The 21,228-nt window shown below is 42.7% G+C and overlaps 1 protein-coding gene across 14 annotated transcripts in view; it reads right to left on the minus strand.

The window, feature by feature from the left end:
• Nucleotides 1-928: 928 nt before the first annotated feature.
• The window catches only part of LOC121891649 (mitogen-activated protein kinase kinase kinase kinase 4-like), a 40,899-nt gene continuing 20,599 nt past the window's right edge, over nt 929-21,228 (minus strand). Inside the window, exons 10-32 of one of the 14 annotated variants that reach the window (XM_042404159.1) lie at nt 20,606-20,781; nt 20,416-20,488; nt 20,082-20,292; nt 19,795-19,956; nt 19,156-19,242; nt 17,803-18,282; nt 16,173-16,322; nt 14,743-15,024; nt 13,873-13,973; nt 13,173-13,312; nt 12,870-12,964; nt 10,043-10,221; nt 9,690-9,798; nt 9,015-9,302; nt 7,650-7,767; nt 6,913-7,083; nt 6,621-6,764; nt 5,458-5,592; nt 5,211-5,311; nt 4,967-5,116; nt 4,709-4,868; nt 4,436-4,575; nt 929-3,807 (exon numbers count right to left, since the gene is read on the minus strand). In XM_042404159.1, the coding sequence (XP_042260093.1) occupies nt 3,724-3,807; nt 4,436-4,575; nt 4,709-4,868; nt 4,967-5,116; nt 5,211-5,311; nt 5,458-5,592; nt 6,621-6,764; nt 6,913-7,083; nt 7,650-7,767; nt 9,015-9,302; nt 9,690-9,798; nt 10,043-10,221; nt 12,870-12,964; nt 13,173-13,312; nt 13,873-13,973; nt 14,743-15,024; nt 16,173-16,322; nt 17,803-18,282; nt 19,156-19,242; nt 19,795-19,956; nt 20,082-20,292; nt 20,416-20,488; nt 20,606-20,781 (3,736 nt within the window). In that variant the 3' untranslated portion in view covers nt 929-3,723. Of the gene's footprint in view, nt 3,808-4,435; nt 4,576-4,708; nt 4,869-4,966; nt 5,117-5,210; nt 5,312-5,457; nt 5,593-6,620; nt 6,765-6,912; nt 7,084-7,649; nt 7,768-9,014; nt 9,303-9,689; nt 9,820-10,042; nt 10,222-12,869; nt 12,965-13,172; nt 13,316-13,872; nt 13,974-14,742; nt 15,025-16,172; nt 16,323-17,802; nt 18,283-19,155; nt 19,243-19,794; nt 19,957-20,081; nt 20,293-20,415; nt 20,489-20,605; nt 20,782-21,228 lie in introns of all 14 variants that reach the window. The other 13 variants (XM_042404154.1, XM_042404160.1, XM_042404153.1 and 10 more) reach the window with 13 other exon arrangements.

A 21,228-nucleotide genomic window follows, 5' to 3' on the forward strand; every position in this document is an offset into this window, starting at 1 on the left:
TTAACGCCACACACATTTCTACTCCACTGCAGTTCAGAGAAAAATATTGTACTTTTTACTTCACTACATTTATATAGTCATATATTGTTGGTAGGACACATGCACTTTACATATTGTACATACATTCATATTTTATACTCTTATTGATACTCTTACTACTTTTGCTACTGATTTTTTTTTTCCATACTGCTTTGTCGAGGAGCTAAAACCTAAGATTTTTACACTTTTATACTTGTGTAACAAGACGCAACAATGAAACATAGGCCAATGATACATTGACTCTAACCAAAATGGTAGCATAGAGTAGTTAACACAGACTGACATAAAATACTGATTTACAACATTCACATAGACATAAATGAGAGCTTGACTATTTAAAATAGTTACATTCCTCATGAGACATGTTTTGAATGTGGTGTTTGGATGACTGACAGTGTATCCAAATGAATTTTGACATGAGTTTATAAAATATGATGCACTGTTATAGACTACTCAACAGTATCTAAAATAGCCAAAAATACCCCATTTTGATTATTATAACAATAAGATGTATTATTACTACTGATAGTGTAACACTCCTGGGGGCTTTTTGCTGTTTGGGTACTTCTACTTTACATACATTTAACAATACCAATGTACTTATCTTAACTTTGTCTATGCAAGAATTTTACCTTAGCTGTATTTTTACAGTTTGGTATTGCTTTTTTTTACTAAATGTTTCCCCTGACATCTAATCAGTTTGTTTCTTTTACTTATCTTAGATTATTGAGCTTCCAGACTTGTTTTTACTTTCTTCTACAACTTCCAAACTTTTCAACTCTGGAACTTTGGTAACACAACAACCTAGACACAGAGCAGAGTTATGGTTGGGACATGTGGAGCTCATCAAATTTGATTAAAACATGCATTAAAAAGAATAACATCACACTGTAAATTACTTCTGATTTTATTCAATGGAAAAAAAGACCTTCAGGAAAATACAGTAATTCCCATAGTACACACAGAGAGGACATAAATTAGAGAGGCATGGCAGAGAGACGTTTGAGGGGGGAACATGTCACCTGGCACCTGGGTGGTAGAAAACATTTGATCCACGCTGCCACACAGCCAGGGGCACACTGTGCACTATGCAGGATGTAGAGGAATCAGTGAAATCACACTCTGGACTTGTGTATTTCATACCGTGAGCAAAAGTCGATTATTCCTGTACACAAACGTCTAAATGATAGTACAAAAAGGGAATAATACAAAATACAAAAAACAGGGAAAAACTGCCCTCAAAATAAACCATAAATATTCATATCGATGCACATTGGTTTAACAAAACAATTGCTTCTGTAAACATTTTCAACATAAGGTGTGCATTACAATTTAAAAACCACTGCAGTCGCATACTTATCTGAAGGGTTACATAATAAAAATTGCAGAAACAAGACTAAAAACTAAGTCCGAGTTAAAAATATGCCGCTTACTGTACTTCACACCGTCTGAAGTGGTTTTGTAACACTGTTATTAGAACGTGTGACTTTTTGCCTTCTTTTGCTTTTCACAGATGATCAGACAGTGAAAGCATCTCGTTCCAATGCTCTCAGGAGGTCCCACATTGGACAGTGAAGGCACCACCCTTACAGAGAGCAGGATTAAAGAGTCTAAGAGTTTAAGTGGTGGTGGTGTTGGTTGGGGGGTGGGGGGGGGAGTGAAACGCTGCATTTGAGTCCCGTTTTCACTCGTACACACATACAGCCGCCGGATGGATTCTACATTTAACAGTGGAATGAGACTGTCTTAACATGAAGTGAAGTGCAGCCTTGTCGTTCGGGTTTCAGAGGATGAAAAATGAAGAAATAAAATACAATTCTAGGATGGAGTCACCGTCCAGTTAGAGTAGTGTATTTGTGTCTTCAATACAGACAGAACTGAGTAAAACTAACTGCCTGTTTGAAGCTTGAAATGGCAAAAAGAGGTCCAATATTGAATCACATGGCTGGTTCAGACTAAAGTGTCCCTACAGTACGCAAAAATCCAAACTTCTTCACTTTTAACTTGTCAAAAACCTACAGAGGATTTTGAGCAGTTGTATTCTGCTGGCGACCCAAACGTTTAGCTAAAGTCTCCTTCAGAATACAGAGTTGGATCATAGGTGTGAAATGTGGCTTCAAAGTGTGCAGGAGGATCATCAGCTGATCCCGGTTTCCTCCTTTCTGCGGAGAGTGTGATGTTCAAAGCTTCTACGCATGCTGCCTTCGTTCCCTTACTGTCACTTCTGCCCACTGGCCTCCATGCTACCATAACGGCCACCTGCTAATTCTGCATGTCTAATTCACAGTTTATCCTAGCCCTACTTATGACTGACGTTAAAGGAAAAATCCACCTGAAGAAAGAAGAGAGAGAGAGAGAAAAAAAAACAGCTATCTGTAATGCACCTCACATTTCTGGGTCCATTTGTCGGTTTGGTGGTGTGTTTTTATATTTCCAGTAGAACAACAGAATCCTTTTTATAACCACTAACGGATTAAGAAAAAAGACGATTGACCAGAGAGGCAAAAATGCAACACTTCATCACAAACGTCTGGAAAGCACTGCTGATAAATAACAGTAGGAGTATCTGAGTAATCTCCCTCTATGGGTGCTTCCTGCTCTCTTATGCTTTATTTATGTGCAGCGAGTCACATACAAAATATACAGTGTGTGAAAAAAAAAACGGGCTAATTTTGTTGATAACACCAACATGCTGTCATAAACAGGGCTGTCCAACCTCATTGACGTGAGGCAATGTGGTAAAAGTTGAGTCTGGGAGAGTCTGAAGCCCACATGGTTGAATGTAGTTAGTATGTACAAGCTGATATCCAGTACCCTGTATTTAATGGATATATCAAGAAGGTCCCTTAAAGAGTCGTCTTCACTTTAAAGGAGAAGAAGGCAAAAAAAAGTGAAGAGGCAGATTTTCATGTCAAGCATTATTTATGGGAGGAAACGTGTGGCTGTGACATTTGAACTAGTGTTAAATGACGTGCCTGACGTAAATCTACCGTGGTGGGAATAAGAGTTAAATCTACCTGAACAGGACCTGGACTAAACACAGCGACAAAAGGTGTGGCACATACAGTAATCGCCTTCTTTCAGTACAGCAACGACTGTGTTTAGCCTCTTATCGTCCCTTCAGACAAACACACTTGGTCAGTCATTCACATGCTCAGTGTTTCTTGCGTTGCCCTCCACTCACACACATACACGATGCAAAGTTTTACTATGACACATAAAAGATTTACCATCAACAGGCGACAGATCCCACGTCCCGCAGAGGAAGAGGAGGAGGAGGAGGAGGAGGAGGAGGAGGAGGAGGAGGGAGGAGGAGAGGGGGGATCGGCTCAAAGTTCGGGTGGCGGGGTCGGGGTGAGAAAAACCTGGAGGCTCGTGGGAAGGGGGGGTTTCTGTTGTCTTAATATAGTTTACTAGTACACTCAGTGGACTTGTGACAATGCACGCAAACAGAACGCACCTCCCCGCCCCACCCCCCGAAACACACACCCGTCCCTCGCCTAACGCTTCTTTTCATGATTACAGTCCTAATCGGTTGTTTTCTTGCCCGAGCAGGGTGAGAGGAAGCTGTTCTCAAGGCTGTTCTCTTCTTCTTCGTAGTCGTTGGTCATAGTCACAATCGTCATCTGTTGGTCACTGCTTAGGTATGGTCGTCGTATGTCGGCTGGTGTGGCGGGATGTCGACTACCAGCTCATAAGGGAAGTGCGTCCCAGGGTCATGAAGTACACCTGGCTGGCGCCTCCGGGGCGCACAGAGGCGAAGAAAACCTGACAGACAAGACAAAAGCAAATATATGAGCTTAAGAGTATTTGGTGGCATTTCTGATGCAGTGGGTTGTACTCACGGAGGTAAAAGGTCTGATATTTAATAAAAGTTGTAAGCCAGATTGTTGTGTCTTGGGTCTCTGCAGTGTTTGTGGATTGATTGATTATTGATTACCAACAGCAACCATCCTGCGTAAGTGCTGCAACTATTGAGACTGTGTGGTTTGTTTTGATTTTAATATTCAGCAATTCAGACAGAAACATGTGACCTGCAGGTTGTCTTAAGCTGCCCTGAGAACGCAGAAATAGAGACAAATTCTGCTAACTGGTATTTACAGGAGTTTCTGCTCAAATGTCCAGTGAATCAAATGCAAATGCTGCAAAATTATCAATGGAGTATCATGACAACATATGCTGACGATCTCCAGAACATTTTCAGTTTCATCAAATTCAATTTTATGGTGTTAACGTCATTAATTCCAGCCTTTGTTCTTACATAGATTGAAAGTAAAGAGATAGAAGGAAGGAGGGAAAAAGGACATCAGAAAGAAAGAAATACAGAGAAAGAAAAAGAAAAAGAAAAAAAGGACAGAAAGAAAGAAAAACCAGAAGACAGAGATAAAGTTCTCACCTTGTCATTCCTCTCACAGAGGAACTTGAGTCTCTGGGCTCTCTTATGCATGAAGACACCGTCCAGGTGACCCGTCTCCACTGAGCGGATCTCTATGGCCTTTTCACCCCAGCCCATGATCTGGTTCGACCTAATGTAGGCTACAAAAACACAGACAGAGATAAAAGACTATACGACTTGGGCTGCACAGATTCATTACAAAATATGTGTTATGTGTTACATTTGCTGCCCACACTGGAATAAGTTGGACCGTCTCGTTTTTGAAAAACTTACCCACTGAAGTTGGCATTTCTCCCCACTGCAGCACCACATCCTTGGTGATGCGTCCATAGGTGTTGACGTAGACGCCCTCGTCTTCGTAACACACCAGCAACTCTATGCCGTCAGTGTTGGGTAAGATGATGATGGCGTGGCACTGAATGCTGGTCTGGATCTGAGGGTGGAAAAACACAGAAAAGTCAAGAGAGTGAAGAGCATGAAACACAGGAGGAGAAAAACAAGAGAGGGTCAGACTCTGTGCTGAGTACGTACATGTGTGGGCAGGTAGATGTCGTAGACGGCACCGGAGTCCACATCCACAGCATGGAAGCCTGAGCAGGAGCCGTAGATGACCTTTAACCTCTGACCTTCCTCCACAGTCAGGTCAACCAGCAGAGGCCTGTGCACCAGGTCACCAAAAGACTGAAACCAACCATGAATAAACAAGTTAGTTGTGAAGTCACAACTTACAGGTGGAAAAACTAGAGATCTAGATCTGCCCTGGGACCATGCTTACCTTAAAGGCCATGAATTTGTGGTAGGGTTTAGGTGCCCAGGCGTACACCTCCACAGCGTTCTTCAAGGCCAGCACCAAGAACTTGATCCTCTCATATTTCACTGGAATGAATAGGAGAAGTTAGTCAATAGTGAGTTGCTTAAAGTAGGGCTTATTAACAAATCTTGGTCAAGTTGAACCCTCTCTTTGTGTGTATTATTCATTTGAGGTTCAGGAATCTTTGACGGTTAAGGTATATGAAACGTACCGACTTTGTAGTGGACGCAGCCCTCCAGGTCACCAACATTGACCCAACCCTGCTTCTTCTCAACCTCAGGGTCGTTGTGCAAAATCTTGTTTCTGAGCCACGATAGGTAATACACCCGCAGCTTGTTTTTCTTGCCTGCAGGAGTTGGAGAGAGGGAACTGTTTTACAATCTTTAAAAAAACAAAAACATGGTTTCACAGCTTTGTAGCAGCAAATTATACACAGTGGTCTGGCATTTAAACTGAAAGAATAAGAGTTTTGTCATAATACAAAGACAATAATTATCCATTTTTGTCCATTTTGAAAGATGACTTAGACTGAATAGATAGAAATGACAACGCTCAACAGTCTAATGAATAAAATCTGTCAATTAATCCTCTCACCCATCCATCCATCCAAACCTTTGTTACTTCTAGATTAACTATGTAAATATCACCTCACGGTTGTATGTCTCCTACAATCAGTCAAGTTGAAGTTTACATCCATGTCTGTCCAGACTCAGATAATATTTCAAACTTTGAAGGAATTTAATAAAAGGTATGAAGTGTATTTTCTTTGTATGTGTTCAAATGTTTTTAGCCAAAGCTGTAGCCACGACAGTAGACAATGCTTCAGATATGAATGTTGCAGCAAAGAAGCTACAAATTCTAAAATGTCAATGCTTCACACACACACACATCTACAACCCGGCAGCACAGAAGATCTTTACAATCATCACATTTTCAAGGTGAGTACCCAAAATTAGTGTCACCAATTCAGTATCCTGATCAAATGTGAGATATGGTCACAATCTCCCTTTCTGTTCCTGAGCTATGGCGTTGAATAATAGCAAGAAAAAGACATTTGTGTGAAACTTTGTCATAATTAGCGTATAAATTCTCGAGCTATGGCTGAAAACTTGTTTTGTGAGGTCACAGTGACGTAGACCTTTGACTACCAAATTCTAATATTTTCATCCTTGAGTCCAAGTGGACGTTTGTGCCAAATTTAAAGAAGTTCCCTCAAGGCATTCCTGAGATATTGCATCATGAGAATGGGATGGACGGACGGACAACATAAAAACATAATGCCTCCAGCCACGGCTGTTGTCAGCGTGGAGGCATAAAAATGAATCCCTTCATAGTTAAGGACAAAACTCAATATCTGGGCGAAGTAGCATTTACCTGATATGGTGACCAGGACATTGAGTCCCTCCAGGACGTCCATCTGCTGGATGCGTCGCCTGTTGATCAGGGGGTAGACCTTCCCCTGACCGCTCCGGTCCAGCAGCATAAGACCACTCTCTGTCCCCACCAGCAGGTTCACTCCTGGAGCGATCATGAACAAAAACACACAAATGAACACAGATAGTAGAGCTCCTACTGCTGTGTATCTGAGCAAGACTATGATTCCCTACCAGGGTTTGTATGTAGTACACTACCACATCACATGGTTATTTTTTTAAGACACACTTACCCCAGAGTGCAGCACACAGGATCTCAGAGTTGAACCTCTTCTTGTACTTGCGAATCTCTGGCGTGTCGCTCGGCGGGCGTGTGTTGACTGGGTTGACGTTGACAACTGAACCTTTACGGGATGGGTCAGACCTCAGCGGGTCCGCCAGCCGTCCGTCCTGCCCAAATCCTGCTGGAGGGGGCACAGAGATAGAACAAGTCAGGATGAATGCCACAAATTACTTAACTTATCAATGAGAAACCTGGTGCCTGATCTGAAGAAATGGTGCTGTGTGTGTGTGTGTGTGTCTCTGTTTATCTTCATAAATACTCATTCAGTTTATTGACATCATGTATGTGGGATTATGCTGCCAATATTTGCCAGTATAAGACTATAATGTACAACGTACAACTTGACTCATTCAAGATTTAGTTTGTCATTTTCTTGTGTATTTGCATACACAAAAAAACCAAACTGCTGTTCCTCCCAGCCCACAGCAGTGCAACAAAACAGAAAGGATAAAGAAAGTACATGTTTCAGTTTGATGTAGACAGCTCATGCATGTCAACGAATGACCAGCAATGATGTGGGAGTTATATAATCCATTAGGCAACATGATAGTTTGAACCGCCCGAATCCTCAGCTCAGATCGTTCAACATAATTTCATGGGAAAAATGTTCAAAAAATGTGTGGGGGAGAAGCTATTGTGGAAAAAAAACTGAGGACGCTTCAAACGGTCAGTTAGTTGTTGACCTACCCATGTTGTTGAGGGAGCTGCCGCTGGATGGAGAGATCTGGAGAAGGCGTGGGTCGATGAAGGGAGTGAAGGAAGAGGAAGACTTGTGTTTGGACATGGAGTTGCTTTCTGACTGGGTCTGACAAAGATTAAAAACATTTAGAAAACAACTTGTACTTAAAAAGCACCCATTCACTTTTTGTCTAGACGACTGGATTTAACAGTATTCCTATTCAAAATGGAGCGAAGAGACAACAAAACTCTAACACAGATAGTGAACAGCAGATCTAACTCAGAAATTAGAACTGTGGTCCAAACCATGACATAAAGATTTGTTATACCAGTGCTGACTTAAAAAAACTGACTATAATTTAGAGCTGTTGATTTAATCTACATTAGCAAAACACGCCCTCAGTTTTGAGCATATGAGTTACAGTTCTCCCTCTGGGGGATCATAAACAGCAGCATTCATCTGAACTGTATTCAATCATACTGGCTAAAACAATGACATACTGCAATTTTTATGACACAGGAAATTGGGAACACATAGTTTCCACTGACATTCGAGTTAATAACAAATCAAATGAAAAGATGGCGTGCAGTTAGTTCTTTTTGAAGCTGGCGTGGACAGAAATGTAAGAGAGGAAAACAACATGTGTGACAGGGAAAGAAATGTGTTGAGGGAAATGAGAAATGATCTGGTTGCTGTGAAGTGTTAAAAGAAAAAGCTGCTCCTAATAAAGCACAGACAGAAGAGGATCATTATTCCACCACCCAAGATGCATCTTGTTTGCAACGTTATGTGTCACACTACAAAAAGGGGAATATATACTAATCAACATTAAAAATATATAGGATTTACGTGTTTGGTGTTTTAAAAATTCTGCAAAACCATCACACCAGACATGCTATCGCCCAACACTAGTACTACTACTCAAAGCAGCGAAGATACGCTTGTTTGTAGTTCACCCCCAAGAAGCTCCAGTTTAGTTTCCTCCATGCCATGACCACGTTCTACCACCAGGAGGCACCAGTGTTAGCAGTGACACAGTGCAATGCAGTGGAAGGGTTGCAGCAGCAGCAGCAGCAGTTCAGGAGATTCAAACCAGGTGTCAGCCAAGCCAGAAGGGGGCAGAGGAGAGCCAGAGTGAAGCCAGGAGGACACAGAGGGGGGGGCAGGATAAGGTGCAGAGATGCTCAGAGAAAACAACCGAGGACGGGGCTGTAGGTGTGTACAGGCTTGGAGATGGAGGCATGTTTGCTTTAGTGGTCAAGATTTAAATAAAAAACAAGGCCACACAGAGGCTCACTGCACGTCTAAGCCTGTACACTCCAAAACAGCCCATCCCCTGGCTGTTTGTCCCCAGTGGTGTGAGGGTGACATACCTCTATGGCAGTGAGCTTGTCCAGGGAATTCTGTGGGGACATGGCAGGACTGGCATGGCTAGATGATGAGGGGAAGGAGGAAGAGGAGGAGGAGGAGGAGGAAGGGATGGTTGAAGAAGAGGAAGGGGAGTGGTGGCTCTGCTGGATAAGGTCTGGTAGGTGGTGTATGCGGCCGGCAAAGCCATTTTTCTCTTGGAGGCTGTGGCCGGGGGGTTGGGGCTGGCCTTGGCCATGACCGGGGCCAGCCGGGGAAGAGAGATTGACCAACCGCTTTATGTCAACGGTGCTCTGGAAGCAAGAACAGGCACACTTGGGCTCGAGCAAGCAGGTGGAGAGAAGGAGGAGCTGTACGTTTACCTTTGGCAGCTCTGTGTTACGAGTTACTCTTTTATCTCACAACAAGATCCTCTTATTCCCACATCATATATAAGATATTCCTAAAGTCCTCCACTGCTGTGCATGTCACTGTAAATACAATCTATAATCAAACGTATTAGATGTGAAATGTGAAGCAGAAAGTCTACAATGACTAATAGTTTAAAAAAAAAAACATAAAAAAGGCATGATAATATATAGAAATGGTGGAGAATGAGTGGATAAACAGACACTGGACAAAGAAAGAGGAAAATGTCATTTCTATCAACTATATACGAGCAGAATATGCTTTTAACTTACCTGTCTGATGACCAGAGTGCCATCCTTGGAGGGCGTAGTGGCTTGGTCGCTCTCTGAGTCTTCAACCAGCATGGTTTTAGCGGACTCTGTCTCCCCGTTACTCAGCCGCCTGCAGAAGCCATGGGAATATCTGATGTCCGTAACCAGACCAGTGTTAACAGTCATGCAGAGAAGCCATGCAAAATGCACATCCTCTGGGGTCAATATACATGTTTATTCTCTTTATAATATAATGTTTCTCTCATGCTTCAATTACGAGTAAATATCTTGTTATGTTCTACGATAAAACATAAAATTCAAGAGCAGCGCCTGTTTCATGTCTCACAGCAAAGCATCATTACAGTTCGACCTACCCAGCCCTGGAGTCCTCAGCTCCTGAGGTGGACTCCTCTCCAGCCTCCTGGTCCACCTCCTCGTCGTCGTCCTCGTCAGTGGTGCCCGAATCCTCGCTCGAGGAGGAGTAGTCGGTCACCTTGTGGGGAGGCCGCACGTCGTCTACTGCGCGAAGCTCCTTGGCCAGAGCTGTCAGGTCCTGAGAGGAACAGTGATGAAGTCTTAGAAGTCTGATATTTTGACAAAACTTATGTTGTCTAGAATGACGCCTTAGTAGATTCAAAATTAGTTGTTTTTTTTTTAACTCATCTTCGTAATGTGAGGCTCTCATATTCTAGACAATCTGAGTCTTGAAGTCATCCCTCCTCGCTTCATATAAACTTTCAGCCATCTATCAGTTCTTGCCCCTGTGTTCAACTTACTATACCTACAGCCTCAGATCTCTTGGTATGTGTAGTGGGAAATTTTGCCCACTTTTTTGGATTAGCTTTCTCTCTGGGCTGCAGAGTTGACATGAGCAACTCAGCCCTGGGCTCAACAAAAGGCCAAAGAAAAGAAAAATGTCAGTTTGAAGCCTTGTTGGACTAGGGCTGTGATTCCAGTTAGTCTTCTTGCAACATATTGTTTGAAAAAATAACAATTTTCTGATTCCTAGCTTAATATCATACCCTCTGGAGTCCAAGTCTTGTAACCACATTGCCCTCTGCTTCTCCCTTGCAGATTTAATAATGCAGTCTTGTAAGGTCAGTGACAAGCGAGAAAGGGAGGAGGGATACTTCCCTGACGTTTTCAACAAAGCAAATGGGCCACAGTTTATCTGACAACAAAGCCAGGTGAGATTAAGAGCCATTCTGACAAGTACAAGGAAACAAAAGGAGTGTGTTTGCATTCAGATGTGCTTGCATTAAAAATCCAGGCTCAGGAAACTGCTGCAGAGGGTTTTAACCCTTCTAGCGCCATGTGTGTTTTGTTGATGACAAGCAATAAAGTGGGAGGGAACTGTGCAGGCACAAGGCAAGATGCCAGCAGAAGGCAATCACATCACAGGCAGAGAGGACAGTAACCAATGACAGAAATACAAAGAATTATTGCATCAATCCTCACAAAGTTCTTTTATCGCAAACCTCTAGGCCTGTCACGATAATTATGTTATCGACTTATCGTACGATATATGGACATGACCTCAATCATTTCTGCTGACCTTGATATTGTCCGTTGTGTTTACATGCATGTTTGTTTACATAAGAGTGTCACAGACATTTTAGCCAACGTGATGCCAGAATAAACAGCATACTATCTATTAGAGCCAAATAATCTACCTGTTTCAGCAGGTTGTTTGCAGAAGGTTTCAGCATTTTGATAAATATAGTTTCTGATCCTGCTGTTATAACTTAAAAAAGGGTACGACAGCGCATTAGGCCCGCTCTTCCCTGGCCTCCACATCACAGGCGGATCTCCCACACTCCACGTTAGCGGCTAATAAGCTATTCATGTCACATAAGCTAAGTACATGTCCCGAGTGGGGAATGTGCAAGCTGGCGGCGCCGCTCATATGCAATTAACTGTATAAATAACTCTGTCCTGGCCCATGATGGCGGGTCGGCATTTTCATGGAAGTGTAGCACCCACCCTCAGATTAAAAACATGTACTAAAGACCAATCAGCTGTGTGACCACTGTGTCTAGTTTACATTATTAATTTCTAATTGACATTGTGGGTGTATGTGATGTGCTGTTGTGTGTAGCTTTGTAGTTTGTATTGTGTGTTCTGTGTGTTTTTCTTTGTTTTGTTTTGTTTTTTTTTGCTTTGTACTGTTTTTTTGATTGTGGGGGACTACGGATGCAAATTAGCTTCGAGCTAACTCCGGTGCAGTGCATCTTTGTGTTTAAAACTGCACAATGTCCCAATCAATAAATCAAATCAATAACTTCCCCCCCTCATGCACCAGGGGCCACCACCCCCTCTTGAATCCACAGAAAAGCCACCATTACTGCCTGGCCACTTCCATGTTTCCATGTGACCTCAGAGGTGGAAGCCATGTGCAGGCAATCCCAACTAAGCTTGCATGAAAGATTTTGATGACATTCCCATTCCGATGTCTGCATATTTGTAAGAATTGAAAGTTCATTGCTCTTTGAAAGGGTGTACTTGCATTATTATGCTATTATATTATCATTATATCAGTGGCATAACATGGTCAAACAATGACAATAATATCATTTATCACAATTATTTCTGGGACTATATATTGTCCGACAAAAGTAGTTATCGTGACAGGCCGACAAACCTCAATCACATAATGCAACAGTGTTTCCTCTGTAATTTTAATACATCGGTGGTGCTTTTGGCAATAATTCTAGTGTTGTCCCATATCTGTTGCTGTTTGGGTCTAAGTTATGTTTAAAGTTGAGGCTCGAGTGTTAAAAATGTTTTTAATTGCTATATAATCACTACTTCTAAAGCATCTGGCCTACACTTTAGTTTTAGATAACATTAAGGCTTAATGCTTAACATTAAGTTAACAATCTTTATATCGATTTAACATTCTCTCTTTCAGTGGTGGTAATGTTCCTGCTGTGGTCGCGCACCGCTGCTAAATGAATACAGAGGAAACACTGATGCAATGAGAGGGGCAATGGTGCAAGCATAGCAGAGGTGTGATTATGTAATCTCATTTAATAGGCTTACCACATCACCCTAAGAGGTTCCCCAACAATCACGAACCATTGGATTCATGTGAAGTGGTAGTAAAATAGAGAAAAACACAAGTGGAAGAAAAACAAAAACAGTTTTCACCTATTCAGCATCAAAGAAGTTTAACCAGCACTTTAGAAACGGTGGACTTACAGCCGGTCGAGTAGGCCTGGCGAGGTTCTTTTCATCTTGTTTTTTGGGAACGTTTTCAGGCCGCTGGAGAGGTGATCCTTCAGATTTGGAGGAAGCTTTGAGTGAACAAAAGGAAATAGTGTTAGTGAGGGGAAACAATAGCGCCAGGAGGTCTTCAACTGCCTGTAAAAAACATCACAAAACGTGCAAGAGCATGTGCAGATAATACACCGTGGTATGGAGTAAGAATGATGTTTATATGGTAATACTCATAATGTATTCATTAGCGGTTAGTAGTGAGTGAAATGTGGCCGAGTACAGTACCAGGGGACTCACAGCGTGGCCTGAAGCGGTCCCCAGAACTGGCCTGGGAGCTGGAGTTGGAAGAGCCGGAGGAGCTGCCGCTGCCTGGCCGAGGCTGCAGCTTTTCCACTCGGTCCCACAGCGGGCGCTGCTCCACGTTACTGCCGCAAGGAACAAAGAAACATGAACAAGCTCAGTGGGGTCACATAGTGATATAATTCACATATAATTCACAGTAGGATTAGCCTACTGAGTCCTTTTATTTAATTGAATGTTAATATGCTTTTTTTTGTGCTTCTGATAACATGCCTGACATCTCACATTAGTCTTAATCAAATGTTTAACATTAAAATGAGGAACTAGTTTCTCTTCACACTTCCAGAAACTTGAACTTTTTTTTTTTGTCTACCTGTTACTCATGATTTAATAAAAGTTCTGAATTCTAACTAAATAATTGTACATTGTGTTAGTGGTATTTGCTAAATCTATCAGTTATGTGATTTAGTTTTTTACCAAATTAACATGTACAGACTTTACAGCTTTGTTTTTCCAATCTTGCTCACCAGTGTTGTCACTAGTAACACTAGTAACCAATTCTTATAATTAGCTTTTACAACTTTAAACAGCTTAAATGTGCACAAGTGCCTCAAAACTTTAAAAGCAGCTACATACAGACACATAAAGTAGAAATCCGTACACATTCTGAGGTCTCTTTACTTACCCGCCAGCATTCCTCTGTCCGCCCTGGTTGCCAGGCTGTGATGGCAGAGGGGACTCTCGGCGCGACAGTACCGGAGACCTGGATGTAGTCCTCACTGGTACCTGGAGAAGACAGATTCAAAGGTCTTCACACAGTGGCAGGTATATGCATGTTAAACCCATTAAACTAACAAATAAAATATCTCACAAATATATCTATCAACCTAACAGAAAAATGAACACACGTCTGCATTTACCATATTCGGATCCACAGACTGCACTGCTGCATCATCAAGCATGAACTTCAACATGTTACTCAATGTAAATCATCTGTACAAATTCTATTGTGATGAGAAAAAAAGAGCAGTTCTTCATTCAACTCTTCAGCTACAGACATCGAGCACAATATTGGGAATCACAGACATGTTAAAACTGAAAATGTGATTCCAAGAGTTTAATACCAACAGACAACGAACAGTGAAATACAACATTTTTTCTTAACCCACAGCTCTCAGAGAACTCCTCAGGGGCGGCAGAACTTCCCCAATACCAACACCCCTCCCACACATTGATCAGGTCGGAGGAATACGCTGTTTATCGACATCATGTCATATAATTTTTGAGTTATGGAGATGCAAAGTTCACATTTTTACCTCTTAATTCCATTTGTGGGCCCAGAAATGCAAAATTCCCTCTTTTAGTTTTAATACAACTTATATATATAATTGCATTTGGCATCAGTGTTCAATGTTGATCAACAAATGAGACTGAACACAGCAAGGCAAACGCAGACAGACAGCATGATAAGAGAAGTGGCTTGCATGACAAGAAGTGAATGAGGGAAGGGAGAGTTGAGGGAAGGGAGGGAATCAGGGGAGGGTCAGCTCCTTACCTTTGGAGGCACTTCCTCGCTGCTGGCCTGGTGTTCGGCCCGAGGCTGAGCCTGAGGGTGGTGGAGGGGAGGTTGGGGCTGGGGGTCAGTGCGTGCGGGCGATGGGTGGTGATGGTGGTGGTGATGGTGGGGGTCCTGGGAACGCAGGTGGAGTTGTGCAAAGCTAGAGGTCACGCCGCCGGGCTCGCTGAAGGACTGGGAGCGAGAGACCACGGGCGGAGGAGGAGGAGAGGGGGCGGCGCTGTTGCTGCTCTTTAGAGCGGCCAGGTGGGACCACTGGACCTTTTTAGGGAGGGAGGAGGGGGGGACAAGAGGAAGAGGAGGAGGGAGGAGGGAGGAAGGAGGAGGGGAGGTGAAACAAGCAGACAACACAGTGAGACATGAGGGAAGATGTGTGTGGCTTTTCACATACATGCACTTAGATATACACATGCATACAGCAGACAAAGCACGACACAAAACGATGATTGTTGATTGTCTTGGTTTCAGATTGATGCAAATGCTTCAAGTGACTATTTTGTATAATTAAGTTATTCTAGTTGTAGGTGCTGCTTTTCAAAAATATAAAAACCAATGGTAGGATTTAAGTGACATAAAGTAGAAATTGGATAATTTATGGATTAGTCTGTTCTTGGATTGTTGACTTAGTCTGTAAAAGCACACATACAGACGCATTTTCCTCTGTGGTGGCAGTTTTAAATTACTCAGCTCCGGATCTACAGTTCAGACTTGGTGTTCAGTATATAATTAAAAAGGTTGCACTTCTTACTCACTTGTGTTTGAGTATGCACTCCTTGCAGAGAGTAAATAATAGGTCAATTTGCTCAGTGGAAAGAAAACTAAATAAAGGTGACACATTGAACAACATGACACATAGATGATAAACTGCTGTTGGTGTAAAACCATTAATAGGAGCAGGGTGGGACTGGTGAGGAGCCGGATCTATCCCGCTTTACTATTGATGCTACCGTCTGAAATACCTATAATGGTGACTTCTTGTGAGAGTCAACTGCCAGAAAACAACTGGAGAAATCGAAAAGGTGTCAAAGTGACAAAATTCATCCAAAACACACAATAACACACTGTTTTCTTCTTCTTGCCCAGAGAGCTTCAAAACTATATGGTGCTAGTCCAGATAGTTTTAAAAAGATTTAGGATTCAGAGATATTAACTGCACTTCAACCCACTGCACTGAAGTGAGATACAGTCAATATAAAATCGTCTAAATCTAATCTCATTTCTTTCACAGCAGCTGGTGCTTGCAGATATTTGGCGGACACTTCCAGATACACGATAGCACCCTTCCACCCCAAAACTGTCCCTGCTGTTACTTTGCTCTTTGTGTGAATACACAAATCCAGCTGTGAGGAAGGTGAGGAAGAGAGCGACAGGAGAAAGAGGACAGGGATGAGGAAGGAGGAAGGCGTTACCTGAGGCTCCATGGGTCGGTGCATGGCGGAGGCCTCGGAGGAGCCGCCATTGGAGAACGGTTCAGAGGAGCGGGGAGGCAAAGGGGGCTGCTTGGGAGGAGGGGCAGTCTGAGGGGAGCCCTGAATGTTCTTACGGTACCGCTCGTCGGCCTGGGATGAGGGAATCGCACAGGACAAAAGATGGAGTGAGGGTCAGTGACCAAACTAAAATAGAGAAAGCAAGAAAATCAAGTAGAAGGGAACCACTTCTAAAGTTCAAGATAAATAGACCGTGAAATACCTCATGGCCTGATGATGAGTGCATGTTCTTGGAAGTCACATCTACCGTTCAGTAGACTATGCACAGATTTTAAGTTTTGGATTTCTTTCCTGTTTAAAAAATGGTTCCCATCTCCTTGTTTTTTCACATTTTAAAAAAGGTCCATTAAGAATCATTTGTCATATTCAGAGACCTTCATATTCGACTGACAAAGATCAACAATCAAGACAACTGGTGACGATGATATTAAAAACATGCTTGAAGGCCATTCGAGGCAGCCGTACAGACACACACACAGAGTTGGAGACAGGACTCTTTTTTTTTTTTTAACATCCTTGAAAACAATATTAGACTCATAAATGGTGGGAAAGAAGATCGTTGTTAATGACACGAAACAGCTCTGGTTGATGACACTGCTCGGGTGTCCTGCATGTTAGTTTGGCCGTCTACATGCAACGACCCAGTCCACACACATTGACAGAGTCAAAACAGCATTAATGAAGAATTTCACAGGTCGGCCATCCAAGATCAAGAGAAAATACGAACACTTGTGGTATTTTATTGTTCTAGAGAGAAACCCTCTAAAAAAAAATGGATGAAAGGAGAACAAATAGACTATCGTTGAAAGTTTGATCCTGAAAAATTATGAGGGACAAAAGCCTAAAAGATGATCTAAGCAAGGATCTTTATTTTTTATGGGGGAAAATAACATTATTTGGAAATGGAGCCTTGCTAATTATTTCCACTCTGTCGCAAACCTAAAAACTGACTATTTCTCTTTCTCTTGCTCAGCCAGCTTCAAGTGAAAATGAAGGCGAAAACATTTCAGACATCCGACTGGTTTTAGTAGTCAAGGGAGACTAGCAACAGTGCAAGTGAGAACGAGTGCCGAGAGAGAGAGAGAGTGTGTGGAGGAAAACAGCTCCGTTTTTGTTTTTTTTTTTATTCAGGACATAAAAAAGGCTGGTTGCTGGTGGTTGCGAGCCTGTGGTTTTCCATTCTCCACCGTACCCCCTACTTGTCTCATACAAAGGGCCTGTCTGAGTGGGCCTGCATTCTAACAAATTAGTTACTGCTTTGGGATAACACCACAGCTTCCACAACTGAACACACTGAGCAGCATTTGTCCGAACCCAGTGAGAATTATAATTTATTCTGCATTTTTGTCTATAGATTTCATTTTGTGACCCATCTTGATCTTTTCATGCAGGCTTAAGGGAAGCAAATATGAATCGAATGTAACTAAAGAGAACTGTTATTTGTTGCTCGCACCACCTCTATCACCATGGCCACTGAGGCTGTGTGAAGACAAGCAAGAAGCAGCTGGAAAGAGCAGGCAGCGGGGTAGTCAGAGCCGAGGAGGAGGTTCACCTCTCTGATAGGCTGAGGAGGATGACTGACAGGCTCGGCGGGCCTATCGGGCTCCAAATGTTCTGCCTGGGGAGGTTTAGAGTCAGTAGGGGTTTCGGTCTGAGGGGGGCTGGGACTGGGGGAGTCTGAGAGCTGGCTGGTGCAGGTCTCATCAGAGTCAGTCTTCTCTGGCACCGCTGCCTGGGATTTCGTGCTGTCAGAGGGGATTGTCTGAAGGCCTCTGGGGGACTCGTGAGCACCTCTCGCTACAGAGACAGCACTGTCAAGGACCTGAGCTTGTGGGGTTGTGGTGAGGACTCTGTCAGGGGGCAGGGTGGAGGTCTGTGGAGGTTTGCTATGGTCTGAGAGGAGTTTGGTCTTGTCGCCAGGCTGCTGTTTGGTATCGTGCTGGAGCGACAGCAGGTAAGCCTGCTCCTGCTGCAGCCGCTTATGGAGTCGCTCGGCCTTGCGTTGCTCCTCGAGCTCCCGCCACTTGAACTCCTATTGCAGAGTGTGGGGTTGATTCAAGGTGGTGAGAAGAGACGGGAGAGCTGGCAACCGACCATCAGCCTGACATACTAAGGCTGACTTAAAATCAGTGCCATCTTTTAAATCCTTCCCCAAAAACACATTCATACAGACAGACTTTGGCATCATTTGTCACTTCATTTGCCTGTTTCACCATTTTTAACTTGTGTTGTGTAGTTTTGGAAATCTATGAAAAGTCACACAATTTCAAACTTTTACATGAACACATTGAATGTCATAAAATATTATTAAATGAATGTTAAAATGTTGAAATAATGCAAAATGTGATTTTTAAAAAAAAAAAAAAAAAGAGGATAAAATGACAAATCTTGATACAATGAAAGAACATTTCTTATCATTTTCTCTCAACAAAACACACCTCTTAGAAACAAAGATTTGTTGTGGAGCATTTCCTGAGAACTTTCAATGTTTCAGATATAAACTGGTAAAATTGTCTCCCAGTTTTTAAATCACTGGGCAAATCTTACAAGGGTTTCATTCATAATGATGTCACTAGAATATGAATAGTTTAGTCAAAACATGAACTCCGACTGAACCATTTTATCATTATCATGTTAGTAGTTTCAGTCTTAATATAATTCATATTTTTAACAGTATTAAAGGGTTAAAGTAATTTACTGTGATGCCCACAATAATTTATATTAACAAAATTCAAATTATGTTATGCCTTGAAATTAAATTCTTGATTAGGAACTAACTAGTTACTGAAATGCTGATCCTGATGTGAATAACTTTAGTGCATCTATAACAGGCACCTTAGAAAGGAGGAAAGATACAGTGTTAATATATTGTAGGTTTTACATGAGGTGTATGTGTGTGACTGACCAGCAACATGGCCTGTTCACGGAGCAGCTGCTCCTGCAGCATCTCCAGGTGTCTCTGCTCCTCCTCCAGCTGACGTCTGATGTACTCCTGTCAATCAAAGCAAAGCAGCCGCTGTGGTTAGTAATCAATAGTAAAGATATGATGTCCAGCTTTACATCTTGCATCTATGTCTGATTTTTGGATGTGCGTCTGTGAAATTGATCGTAAATGATCTTCCTGAATGCACAAAGATCTACCAAGTTGTTTTTCCCCACAGCTTCACTTTCATTCACACAGAGTTAAGATACATTTTAGCAATGTATACAGTACTTGCAGAGTTGTGTCTCCCTTCTATCTCCTCATTTGTTTTAAAGAACTAACATCTTTCGCTGTTTTGTTGTTTTTGTGAAAACAGCTCTGGGGTCGGTTCTAAATAGTCTTCCTCTTAAATCATTAGATGTAAACCTTAGCACAGCTACAGCGCATGTTGTCTGCATTTTGGATCTCACTGACCAGCATCACCTCTTCACCACGACATACACACTCCACCTTCTGGTGTGGACGGACAGACAATTTCAAAATTAGTCTACCGGAGCCCTTAGGAAATTCTTACTTTGTGCATTTGAAAGGAGAAGAAGAAAAAAATGTTTATAAGCTAACCTGTTCACGATCGTTCCTTCTCTTCTCATCCTCGGCCCGCCGGCGTTCCTCCTCCTCTTTACGTCTGCGATCCATCTCTTCGATGCGCCTCTTCTCCTCTTGCTCCCGGCGACGTTGCTCACGCTCCTGTTGCCTCCTCATCTCCCGTTCACGTCTCTGTTGCTATGGGGCAATACACCAAAAAAATGTCAAAATTTCATGATCAAAACATGATTTTCAGCAGTCTCATCTTTTAGCTTGCCAACATCATCTCTCTGAGAGCTCCGTGACCAAAACAATCATCCTACCTCTTCCAGCCGCCTCCTCTGCTCCTTCTGCTGCTCAATGCGTTTCTGCCTCTCAGCCAGTAGTTGGCGCTTGTACTCCTCCTGCTCTCGCAGCTGCTGCTCCTGGAGGAGCTGCTGGCGGCGGAGCGCCTCTGACCGTTCCTTGTTCTCCTGCTGCAGGCGGATGAAGTCACGGCGCAGAGTTGACTCACCTGGCACATTGACAATGGAGCTGGATGACGGGACAAATTAGGACAGAAGGATTAGATTCGAAAGACACTGAGCTCAGTTTAAAATGCCTTCCAATAAGTAGAACCACATGGTTTTAGGACACGCTATGACTACTAGACCATACCTGGGTTCTCCCTCCTGCTCCGGGGGATCCTCTTCCTCCTCCTCGCTGCCACTGTACTCGTACTCAGTCTCATCTGCACATGGAGAAATGTATAACTCACTCACCACGGTTATGAACACACCACAAACTACATAGATCATATAACTTTTGGTAACAATAACATAAAAGAAGCAGAGTAAGACAGACGCACCCTTCTCTCCCCTCTTCTTCTTGGTACGGTCGATGTGGTCTTTGAGCTGGATGCGGACTTGCCTCTCGTTGGGCTGGTCTCGGATGAAGGGGTGCTTCAGCAGCTGCTCTGTTGGGGGGCGCTGCGTGTAGTTCTTCACCAGACAGCCCTCGATGAAACTGAAAAACTTTTTGGACCTGTCGGGGTTGTAGAGGAAGACAAACAATGCATGACAGAGAGGGTGAAATATATTAGAAGAGACAGCAGGAGCCAGACAGATATTTCTGCCACACAAGGACTAAGTGCATCCAAGGATCTTGGAGTAAAACGTTTCTGCAAACATGCTCCGACTCCAAATCACAAATCAGTCCTAACAGTACTCCCTCTCTTTGTGTCTCAGAAACACAACATGACAAGGGCCTCTGGTTTCTCGGTGTAAAGTGATGTTTATACATGTGGACAGGCAGCATTGAACCTTTCACTACATATATACCATGAAAACTCTGAAATATGAGGTGTAGTACAATGAAATCATCAAAACTGCACCTGCTGCCATTAGGATTTGGGTTCAATTCACTTCTAATTAAACAAATAAAAAAGATGAAATGACCTAACAGTAAAACAATCTATTATTTTATGCTAGA

Source organism: Thunnus maccoyii, chromosome 24, assembly GCF_910596095.1.
Source record: "Thunnus maccoyii chromosome 24, fThuMac1.1, whole genome shotgun sequence".
NCBI classification, from domain to species: Eukaryota; Metazoa; Chordata; class Actinopteri; order Scombriformes; family Scombridae; genus Thunnus; species Thunnus maccoyii.